Source organism: Galendromus occidentalis, unplaced genomic scaffold (genome assembly GCF_000255335.2).
Source record: "Galendromus occidentalis unplaced genomic scaffold, Mocc_1.1 scf7180000077453, whole genome shotgun sequence".
Taxonomy (NCBI): domain Eukaryota; kingdom Metazoa; phylum Arthropoda; class Arachnida; order Mesostigmata; family Phytoseiidae; genus Galendromus; species Galendromus occidentalis.
The window spans coordinates 382,027-392,809 of NW_003805441.1; the positions used below are offsets into that span (position 1 = coordinate 382,027).

Below are 10,783 nucleotides of genomic sequence, written 5' to 3' on the forward strand. Positions count from 1 at the left end.
AGGGGTCGGCCATGGCTTTCTTCGGGCACGGGATTCGCTACACGTTTTCAATAAATTAATTCCGTCAGGTGCCGGGGGAATAGCTTCGTCCGATGGATTGGGATAGGTGGGCTGTAACCATGAGCTGGGACTGAAGCGGGCTCCGTAATTTCTCCTTCGATCATTATTTTCCAGCAACCCTCCCCTCCCCCCTCGTTCTGCTTCCCCTAAAGATCGCCTGATATCCCCTAACTCCGTATAACTGCGCGAGTGGTCAGTGGATTCTGTGTGTTGAAGGGCACATCGGAGCTCAATTTGCGAGAGACACACATCCGCTCGAAATCCGCTGCTTCCTTATCCAGTGTTTCGATGAGGGCCTTCGCGGTTTTCTTCTCTGCTCTGACAAGTCGCGTCTGTAGCCGGCTGTTCTCCTTCCGCAATTGGTCGATGGTGAGCTCTTGCTTATTCAACTGTGAAAATAGAAGCCAACATCTCAGTCAGTCATACGTGCCCTCCCGCGTCGAGCATGAGCCTCGGTCGTTCAGCAGAATTCGCCGCTGTGTCATCAAGAAGACTGATAGGTCTAAACAAAGGTGCACTTTCCGTGCAACCAACCATGAACCTCCAGAGCATCAAGACCCGGAACTTTCGAGAGGTACAGGAAGGCGGATGTCTGTACGTGATCGTGCAGAATATTAACGAAAGAACAGGGAAGAAACTTCAGACTAAGAGAAATGAGCAGAGGTGCGGAATGACCCCGGTCGGGAAGCTGAATGAAACACAGTTTTGCAATCCGTCAGCGAAACTTTCCGATTACAGGGGAGAGGCTTGTGAAATCCGAACACGGAGACAATCATTTACCTGTTCATGTAGTCGTAGGACTTCTTGCTGCAGGCGCGCCATGTAGGACATCTGCAGCTGATAAGCCTCCAGACTTTTTTCTTTCCTGGAATTCGGACCGGGATTTAGGGCTCGAGCTCGACTCTTCGCGGGAGATACGCGACGGCATGACCGAACGAACCGTCCTCACAGTTCCATGAGGCCAACGAAAGGGAAAATGTAGCTCCGAACGAGAAAACATTCCGACAGCTTGTCTGGGCTATTCACTCTGAGCGAGGCTTCGCCTACCTCTCCGCGAGAGCTCATGATAGCACCGATGTGATGCATGGATCTCTCGGATTACGCTCGCAAACGCCACAGAACGTAACGTTGTTGCCGCGGCTGTTCCACTCACCATCTCTGAGCCTCTTCCTGCATAGCTTTGATGGAATTGTGCTGCGCCATCTGCGCGCCGGTCGGCTGCTGTCCGTAGCCTTGCGTCGATGTGCAGTTGATGTTGGAGCTCTGGTTGTGGAAAGGTCCGCTATCGAAGGGAGGCAGAAAACACATGAGCACTTCGCCCGTCGTCACGTTGCTGCCGTCCTCTTCGTGGAATCGACTGTTCAGGATGAGGTCCGAAGTGAAGGAATTCTTCTCGAAAAACACCTTCTGCTTCCTAGATGAAACGCAACTGCTGTGCTGATTATGAACAGGTTTGGCGGCGCCGGCGGATTCGGTACATTGCTCCCCGCAGCGGATGTGCATTGTCACGGCGTCGTACGGGCCGACGAGCGAAGGACTTTTTATTCTCTGCGAAGGAATGAGAGAACACATTTACATCCTCCTGGGCGCAATGAGCGCTCCGCCGACACCCAATGAGCTCGGCGGTACGCGCACTTGATGTTTCGCGGGCGGCGAGCTCACGGGTCATCTCGCGGTGCTGTCGAGAACCGGGCGACATATTCCCTCGTTTCCGCGAGGCACGTACCTTGACCATGAAACTGCCGATGCCGTATCGACGGAACTTTTTCCTCACCACGACGTTGAGGAGCACCACCACTTTCGCGCCCGACGGCCTGAAATTTGCATGAAATCAACCGGTGGTCCGACATCGCGAACGAGAATACTAACATGAGAATATTCGCCGCCCGAAGAAAGCTGGAGTACGTTGCCGAGGAGGGTGGGCAAGGAACAAGCCGAGCAGATCCGAACTGGTTCATTTTTTTCTTTTTTCTTTCTATGGATTTCCTCCAAAGGCCTCCTGATGGAAGATCTCCGTTGACGGTTTGTCTCACCTGTAATCTTTACTGAAGGACGCGCACGCGACGAGTCGGGATTCCACACCGACCTGGCGCTCTCGCTTCCTGTGCTGCACTGCTTTGAGATATGCCTCGAGACTCTTCGTGAACATCTGGCCGCAGTCGTTCATCTCATCTTCGTCGTCAGCGATGCTGGAACAGAACAGTATGTGTGGGCATTCTGGAACTTTTCAGAACAAATCGAGTAAGCAAAGCTGACGAACTAATTCCCAAAAAAGAGCTTGACTCGTATTCGTTCCGTATGAGCTCTACTTGGCTGGTCCTGATGGAGGCTCAGCGAACCTCATCCCCTGCAGACAGGACATCATCGTAGCTACGAGGAACCCACAGGAAAGTTCAGAGCGGACGGGCTGTATGACGATTGGGACAGGAACTGAGGGAGGCAAAGCGTTCCCACGGCTCCCCTCATCTCGGCATCGTCAACGCTATCACGAATTAGCCTCCGGGGCAATCAATTAGAGACACATTTCGCGTACCGCCTTGGCTCAATTATTCGAGGTGGCAGCCCTCGTTTGAACCACCCGAGGCTTTCACCGAGAAACTAAAAAAGCGCGGCATGCGCCCGAGTCGTAAAGTTAACCCCGGTCGAGGGCGCGGAAACGAATTGTGCTAACACTCGCCATGATTCATTCCTCCGTCGACTTAGCGTTGCTGTGCTGCCTTCTCTGCAGCCCACTCGGAATTGCGGTGCAGGGGTGGCAGCGGCGGCAGCTCGTCGTTCCCCTCGTCGGGGTTCGCGCACCCGTGAGAAATCCGCCAGCTGCTGAAGGTTAGGCAGCTACGCGAGGATCCCCGAAGATTCCGCTGTCCCTGAACCAGAGGACAGCACCCCGGGCCAGAGATCGTGATAGGTTCTATCCATCATCCCAGATCATGCAAGTCGTTCATTCATCCGTCTTGGTAAGTGAGAATGAAAAGCGCGCACGTCTGATCGATTCAGCCAGCCCCGCTCTCCGACGAGCCGCAAAGTAGCCTATGACGGTACCTTTCATCGTCATCGTCCGAGGAGTCATCACAGCAAACATCCGAGTACAAATGGTCGGAACAAATGCTCCCGCATTCGTTCAAGATCTCCTCCTTATTCCGACGGTTCCTGAAATGGGGAAAATCAAACTCATCACAGTTTGCAATGGAACCCTCGACATGGCAGCATGCTCGATATGGTCGCCCATCCTAAGCGGCACCGGCACCGCTCCAATAAATCTGACGGTGGACGCTCGGAACGCGATCGCACCTTTCCAGCATCGGCGAAATATAATGAGATTTCCCCCACCGACCCCTCCCTGCCGTGGGATCGGCTTTTTTTTCTTTCCCGCGCACCTATCCGTCGTTCTCTCTGGCGCGCTAACTCTCGCGTAACTGCCAACGAGTCAATATCTGGCCGTCAGCTCAACAAGCTCGAAGAGCTTCGCCCGTCTGAACTCCTGAGGGAGTCAGATCCGATCTCATATGTATTCGCGCCGCCGTTCTCTTCTTCGCACCTTTTCTCCCTGTTTGTTCTTCCCCTCGGTCGCTCGGAGTGACGAAGTAGACGAGAAGGGCTCAAGAAGCATCTCATCGGCTCCGCCGAGCATCATTCGACGGATAGTAAAAGCGGAGGTGCCACTTTCCGTTTCATTACTCAAAGACAGACAAAAGCATCGAGGACACCGAGAGAAGGAAAAGCGACTCACATCGAGGCCCAAGAGACCCACTGACGGTTGTCGAGAGGGCTCTGAGTGGCATCAGACGTCGCGGCCGCCGATCCGGGCTGCTGTTCTACGCCGACGCCGCCGCCGCCGACGACCCGGTCTGGTTCAATCTCGTCTTCAGGCGAGGAGACACTTGCGACGCTGAGTCCGTTACCGTCGCTCCCTCCAGACAACGATGGGACGATTTTTTGCCAGGGCTTCGCGCTGCCCCCGAAGCGGCTCATCATCATCGTTTCGGTGTTGTTGTTGAACTCCAGTCGCGCTGGAGAGGATTTTGAGTTCAGAAGGTCACGCTGTGTCTCTGGAATTGGATTTATAGTAATCGGATGAGCGATATTGATCAGCGACATCACAGCCTGACTTCGTTGCCGATCTGGCTGGAGATCCGCCCAGCTCCCTCATGTGTATTCGGGAGGTCTTCTCCTCGCGTATCTACGATTTTCCGTTCTTTGGTGAATCTCCTTCCCCGTCGATCCTTCCTCCTGCTAGCAGACCGAGCTTTCGGGGATGGCGGCGAATATCTTCAGGGAATATGTATTCGGGATCAGACGAGTCAGGGGACGAAATCAAGATCAGCCTGCCTACCTTCAGGATCGCGTAGGACAACCAGGGTTCGAGTTCCCTCGTGGCAGAGCTGTTGGAATATTTGATGAGGAGCGAGGTGAGGAAGATAGTTGTCGTGGAGGAGCGCCACTACGGAGTGCACCAAGTCACTGTAAGTGATCGTCTGAAAAGAAACAAGACAACGCTTCTTGTAAACAGCGATAAGGGACCGTCCCCAGCCTGTTGAAAAATCGTCTCTTTCGGCGAGCGCAACCGACACGATCACAGTGCAACACCGGTGCAACACAGTGCGTTATCCTGACATTTCTTATCAGGCAACGTACATTCGCGCAGCTATCGCGGTCGGCGCTTAACTCGACCTGTTACGAATTATTCCCGTCGCTCCGTAGACAATGCGGCCCATAAGCCTGCGATATCTGAAACGGCGACCGTGGATCCCTGCGAGCGAGGAATTCTTCTCCTGAGAGGGAAAACGAGTCAACCCGACAGTGCATTGCAGTGGCCGGGGGAACAGCCCTCGCATTGGAAAAATCCGTTCCGGGCAACGACTCGGGCTGGATCAGCTCTGATTTCCGAATGGCATACTCCCTCGCTCGGAAAAGCCTCGAATAGAGGAGGAAGGAATCGATCCAGGCTTTAGATGCGCTCCCGGTCTAGGAAAAGTCCATGGCCTGCACGTCGGGCTTCCTCGAGATGAATCTGAGAGGAGCATGGAAGGATATCGTCGTCGTGCTGAACACGAAACTCTGAGAATTCGAGACGATCTCGAGCGAAGGGAAAACCGGGTCAAGGACGAGCAAGGTCACGTCTACAGTTATTTTGTGTTGCTGTCCAGGATTAGGGGAAACGCACGAACCGGTGACCGGTCGGCCGGCTGACCGTTCAGCCGACGAGCCGGCGAGCCGTGCAATTTAGTGGGGTTATTCAGCTGCTTCATAACCGCTCTGGAAACTGTTCGTAGGTAATCTGGATTATCTCTCGTGAGCCAGAGCCGCTCCATATTGGAATGGTAATTCCTCGGATATTCATGGCTCGATCGTGGGTCCGACAGAGAGTTTCGACAGAATATTTCCAACTCTATGGATTCTCCAGAGATCCACTACTCACGACGCCGCCTGTCTCCTCTGTAGCTTTCCCCGGTTCCGGAAGAATGGATCACCCGTGCAGCATCCGTTTCGGCGAGCGTGACTCTCGTCCTTTCTACAAGCTTTCAAACTGAATTCCTGCGGAAGCGGTCTTCAGCGGGAGCCCCGTGCCCCGAATCGCAGTGCCGAGCCGCGCCGATCCATTTTCTTCTCTAAACTCTTTTCACCCTCTTTTGTTGCACTCCGAAAACGGGGAGTCATGGTCGAGCTCCGGCTACTCGTCGGGAATCATTAGTCATTGTCATTAGTAATTGTGAAGTCAGGAAAAGTTCACTTGGAGCATGAATGCCACAATCTAAACAGAGTTGCAGCAAACAACTGAGCCGCGGTCATCGTCAAATTAGGCCACTGATGAGGCAGACAGACGATTCGCTCTGAGAGCCGCGTCCCTCGCGCAACACGAACAGTCTCGCGCAACAAGGATAGTCCGCGCAGAAGCGTAGAGTGAACCGACACCACCAGTGGCCACACCAGCACTGTATCTAGTTTGGCCAGGCCAAGTTCCGTGATAGACGACGTAAACTCCGAGATCTCTGGGATGTGACCGGCCAACCGGAACAGGCACCTCCGTCGTCGCGGTCGTAGCGGCTCGCTGCGTCGTCCTGTACACTCTCGCAAAAATTGGTGGGAAATTATGATCGCTCCCTCTCTCTCTCTCCGCGACATATATCCCTCTTTTCCCGTCGGACTTTATAACATAATAATAATAATAATTGTTGAGCTGCCCAACTTGTCCTCGGGGCAGAGTCACAGAGAACCGCCGGTCGTGCTCCGGAGAGTTTCCTCTGGGAGCCGTTTCTGGACAAAGAACCTCAAAGTGATGAGACAAATACTCCCTCGTCCGGGAAGAGTTCTTCCCTCTCAGCTCGCAGCCGCGGGGAAAACGATTCAAAGGGGCGTTGAATCAAAGCGAGTTGCGGATTGACAATTCGTTCTGCTTCCCCTCTGCGGAAGAGCTGCTCGATGCTTTCCCCGTTAGTCTAGCAGATTACGTCCAGATTGCTCCGAATGGTCCGCTCTGTGAGATATGACGTTTCGCCGGAGCTGCCGTTGTAAAAACGGCTGAGTGTTGTGTCGTGCCCCGGGGAACAAGGCACAATAGAAAAAGTTTTTCGTTCTCTTTCCCGTGCCCTAAAAACGGGTTAAACAATCCGACTGGGAAACGTATCCCTTGCCATTGTGGGAAATGAGCTCCCGCACTTGCTCGGTCGACTCTGCGACTTGTTGTCGCATGTCGGCAGTGGAGGAAGCGAGAGCCGTCGCAGGGGGCGCCTGCATTCAAATGAAGAGATGCGGCCCTGCCCTAATGGAAGGCTGTTCGGTGTCCACAATCTTCCAGAGGCGACAGTCGAGAGCCCTAATGAGGCCAACTCGGCGGGGGTCGATTCATCTTGGCTCGGCCTCCCCGCGAAACCTCGACGAGTTCGTTCCGGGAGTTCGATTGAGGACTTGAATCCATTAGCGAGCGATCTATTTCCGCCAGCGCTGATCATCGATACGTAACTGCTCAAATAGACATTTATCCGGTCGCACACCACTTGACCGGATAATCATAGATGTACGCCGTCAATTATTCGAGCCAACGAACATGACACGTTTCTTCATCCAGCTTTCGGTGGGCGCAGATTTCCCACGAAGGCGCTTCCAACTGTGAGGAAAGCCCTAGCCCGTGCCGTATTCGGGAATAGCCGCTCAGGGACTGAGCGATCATTCGCCGTTTAGCCGAAGGCCATGCTTGGCTAGGCGCTGCTTATTCCTCGCCAAGGAGCCCGTCGGCGTACCCGGAGTCCAAGCCGGGTCCATTTAGACACAAAATGCAGACGAGGCTGCTCGTATGCCATCACACCTAAGAACAACCAGGAATCCGATCAGCTGCACGAGCATTCTTCCTCGCCCAGAGAATGCCAGACAGCCATCTGTGCATAAAGCCCTACGAAGGGGCTTCGCCGTCCGCAGCACAGGCGGTTCACGCTGTCGCATGCAAATTACATCCAAACGGGCGCATCGACCGACGATATCGATCCCGGCCCCCCCTCCGAGCGAATGAGCTATTCTAGATAATTGGAAAGCTCCGTGGAAGATTAGAGCTCTCGATAAGAACACGATGCAAGTACCCGGTCTTCTTTATAGCGGCTGTCGTCTCAACGAGGAGAACGAGGGTGCTCCATAGACACGAAGGCACCCCCAGAGCCAGGAAAAGAACATTGCCAAAGGAGTCTCTTCTCTCAGCGGTAGGTATCGTGAACCCATCGAGCCGAGAAGATCGGGCTGTGGGTCACCGGGAAGCAAAGGGCAATTAGAGCAACTTCGAGTCGGTGAGCGGAACGCGGAACCAGATGGGACCGTCAGACGCGAAAGAACAGCGACGGAATGAGGAGGGGCACACAATAGAAATTGCGGTCGTGTCAAGGCCGACTTGCCGCTGTCTCAACGTGAAACGAGAACAGAGAGTGGCCAAGCGTCGGAGACCGCCCGCCGAGAATATAGTACACAAAGACCGATCGGACTGCATTGGATATTCGTCGTGGCCGTGGTCGTCGACGACGTCGTGGACGACCGCGAGAGTCTGGGTGGCCGTCCCAGACGTGAATTCTAATATAACCCATTCGTTGGATGAAACGAGTTCGTTTCCTCTTTTTTCCGAGCGCGTCCTTCGTGCATTCGGGACGCATGATTGGACTCCGGATTGACGGATGTCCTCCCATGGTATCCGTAAGCCGCACAGGGAGTCTCCCGTATCCGGAATTTTTGATTGCCCGCCGCATCGATTCGGAGTCGCACGCACTCCACTTCCATGAACGTTGATGATGAGAGCGATGACGTCGTCATCGTCGTCCAAGAATGTCCGCATGACGCCTGGATTCAGTCGATCGATAACCAAACAAAGTTCTCTCTGTTTTTTCCGCAAGCATGTGAATATTCAAAGCGATTGCGTTGCGTTCCGATGAACATCATACTGACAGGCTGGATCGTTCTCCGCATTAAGAGCGAATATCGGAATTTTTCTCAGATCGGAATGCCGGACAAGAATTCTTTGTTCGTTGTGCAGCGTATCGCGAGAGCGCTAATTTCGGAGAGGTTCTGATTTTTCGTCAGAGCGGGTTCGAGCGCCCACGAGGAAATTTGCTCTAAGGAAAAGGCAAAGAGTGAACTTACCATCTCCTCGTCGACAGTTGCTGTAGCTGCCTGAGCCCACTTGGCGGGAAAGAATTTCCCGAACTGGACCACGATCGCCGTCCCGAGAAGGCTCTGTCCTTTCTTGCGGCCTTTGAAACGCAACTGTTCTCCCCCAGTGAGGGGAGAACTCAACGTCGGGGCGCACAACATTTTTCCAGCGGTCTATGGAAAAGCTGTTCACGAGACGGGAGGTCTAAGAACTTGTCTTCTTCTTTCTATTCTTGATTCTCAGAGAGTCAGGAATCCTTGGAGTGGCGCCGGAACACTCCTCGCCGTACTTTTATTCGAGTGCGGACCGTGGCAAGGAGGGCGCTGCGCTCGCTTGAGGAGAGGGTTTGATGGGGGAATGGTACGTTTAAATGGCAACGTACGATGCCTATACAGGACATCAGGATGCTTATCGAGAACGAGGAATGACGATGCCGTGCGGAAATGATTATGGTCAAGGGGCGAGAGAAGCACCCTACGCGAATTCAGGGGTCACGAAGTCGACGCAACACATTGACGCCGCGTCGGACGTACCTATGTATACAGAGTATTTCCGCTTCAGGAACCTTCCTTCGTTTATTCGAGCTTTCGGAACGTCTCCCTCAAATTTTAGATAATTTCTCTATTTCTCGTCGAGGAGCCACCATGCATCAAGCGGCGAGCCACCTGTGACCGAAAAGCCGATGATGGACCTCAGTCTCGCCAAGCCTCTCGCCTCAGGGACAGATACGTAATGGACAGGATCTACAACCGGAGAGGGAGGGGGTGCGCGGACAGTGCGGGCTTGGGGAACAAGGGCGATCGACATTACGGGCGACACTCTCGCCTGCTTATTTGCTACCACATTGCCTCGCAATTCTCTCTATGATTAACTTCTGATAACAGGCAATCTTCGGGCGTGTGTGGGCCACATTTCCCGATCAGAGTTCTTATTTATTCCTGCTTCTTGACGGATGATTTGACGCATTCTTGAACGATCGATGATTCGATCGGATTCGGTGAGAGCCTGCGTGAGCCCCATTGCCTTAATTTGATTGCGGAAGGTTCAGAGCTTACAGTCCGTTCAGCTCGACTGCGAGAAATCCACAGCGTGAACTTGCCTGCCATGGCGGCTCGCGCATAGAATCTGAACAAAGGGTGTGAGCATCAACACTCTCCGATGATTCCTCTGGGAACGGAAACTAGCGAGAGACGCTCTAGCTCCATGGCGATTTCCTGGCTTGAAGGGTGAAGTGTCAGTTCACTGGCAGCAGCGAAGCGGGAGTCGAACCTCCACCGAATCGGTTCCTCAAGCTGGCCAGTGATTGAACAGAGTTTCTTGCCGTGGGCTCGGTAAGTTGGCTCTCAGTCGTTTTTTCCCGCATCGGGGAGATTGAACTTTGGTCCGGGAGCCGCCGGAATCCTGCGACAAAATCGGAAACAGTTGAAAAGGAAGACTGATTGCCTGACCTTTTGTTATTGTTTCGTATTGAGTCGGGTCTCTCTCAGACCCTTGACACCGTGTTGGCGAGTTGTCGATTCCAGTCCCAATCTTGTCCTGTCAATAGCCAGTCTGGGGTCCTGTTTTTGCTGTTCGGCACACGGCCGGTCGACGTACTCTGTGGACGTTGGACGAGCCCACCGTTGGACCTTGATTATTCCCGACCTCCAAACGTGGATCTAATATTTATAAGTAGAGGGCGTGTTTATCTTCTTCGGCACCGAGACGTCGCAAGACCGCGACTTCTGTCCCTGATAGCTCTCGAATTAATCTCAAATTCCATTACTGCGCCGCCGTCCGAGGCGAACCCTCTATCGTTGTGGAAACTGAGAAAACATGAGCCGTTGTTTCTTTTGTTTTACTTTTGTTCCCAGGGGCGAGAATTATTGCGGGAAGAGCTGAGCGCTGCTGAATCCTCCTGATTTCGTGTCGAGCTTCGAACGAACAAACTTCTAGTCAGCATTACGATATTGCTCGTTCTTTTGCGCGAATTATTAACCGGGGTGACTCTTGGTCGGGTGCTCAGGCAGACTGGCTTGGATCTACCTGTATCATCGTCGCATCATAAGTCTCGGCATGGGGAGAAACACGACGTGTCATGATGGAGAAATCCGATTCTCA

The 10,783-nt window shown here is 53.5% G+C and overlaps 1 protein-coding gene across 1 annotated transcript; it reads right to left on the minus strand.

Moving 5' to 3' along the window:
- Nucleotides 1–227: 227 nt before the first annotated feature.
- LOC100907570 (uncharacterized) lies at nucleotides 228–8,844 on the minus strand. The gene is made up of 9 exons (XM_003743954.1): nucleotides 8,674–8,844; nucleotides 4,394–4,535; nucleotides 3,791–4,109; nucleotides 3,103–3,210; nucleotides 2,094–2,249; nucleotides 1,787–1,874; nucleotides 1,214–1,608; nucleotides 841–925; nucleotides 228–449 (listed from the first exon to the last, which is right to left on the minus strand). The coding sequence occupies exons 1-9, from the start codon at nucleotides 8,842–8,844 to the stop codon at nucleotides 228–230; spliced, it is 1,686 nt and encodes a 561-aa protein (XP_003744002.1).
- Between the last annotated feature and the right edge of the window lie 1,939 nt (nucleotides 8,845–10,783).

Excerpts from the sequence above, each read along its gene's own strand:
- LOC100907570 (XM_003743954.1), bottom strand. The coding sequence starts at position 8,844 with ATGTTGTGCGCCCCGACGTTGAGTTCTCCCCTCACTGGGGGAGAACAG. Across the intron at positions 1,609-1,786 it reads TCGGCAGTTTCATGGTCAAG|AGAATAAAAAGTCCTTCGCT; the intron begins GTACGTGCCTCG and ends ATTCCTTCGCAG. Across the intron at positions 450-840 it reads TCCTACGACTACATGAACAG|TTGAATAAGCAAGAGCTCAC; the intron begins GTAAATGATTGT and ends CTATTTTCACAG.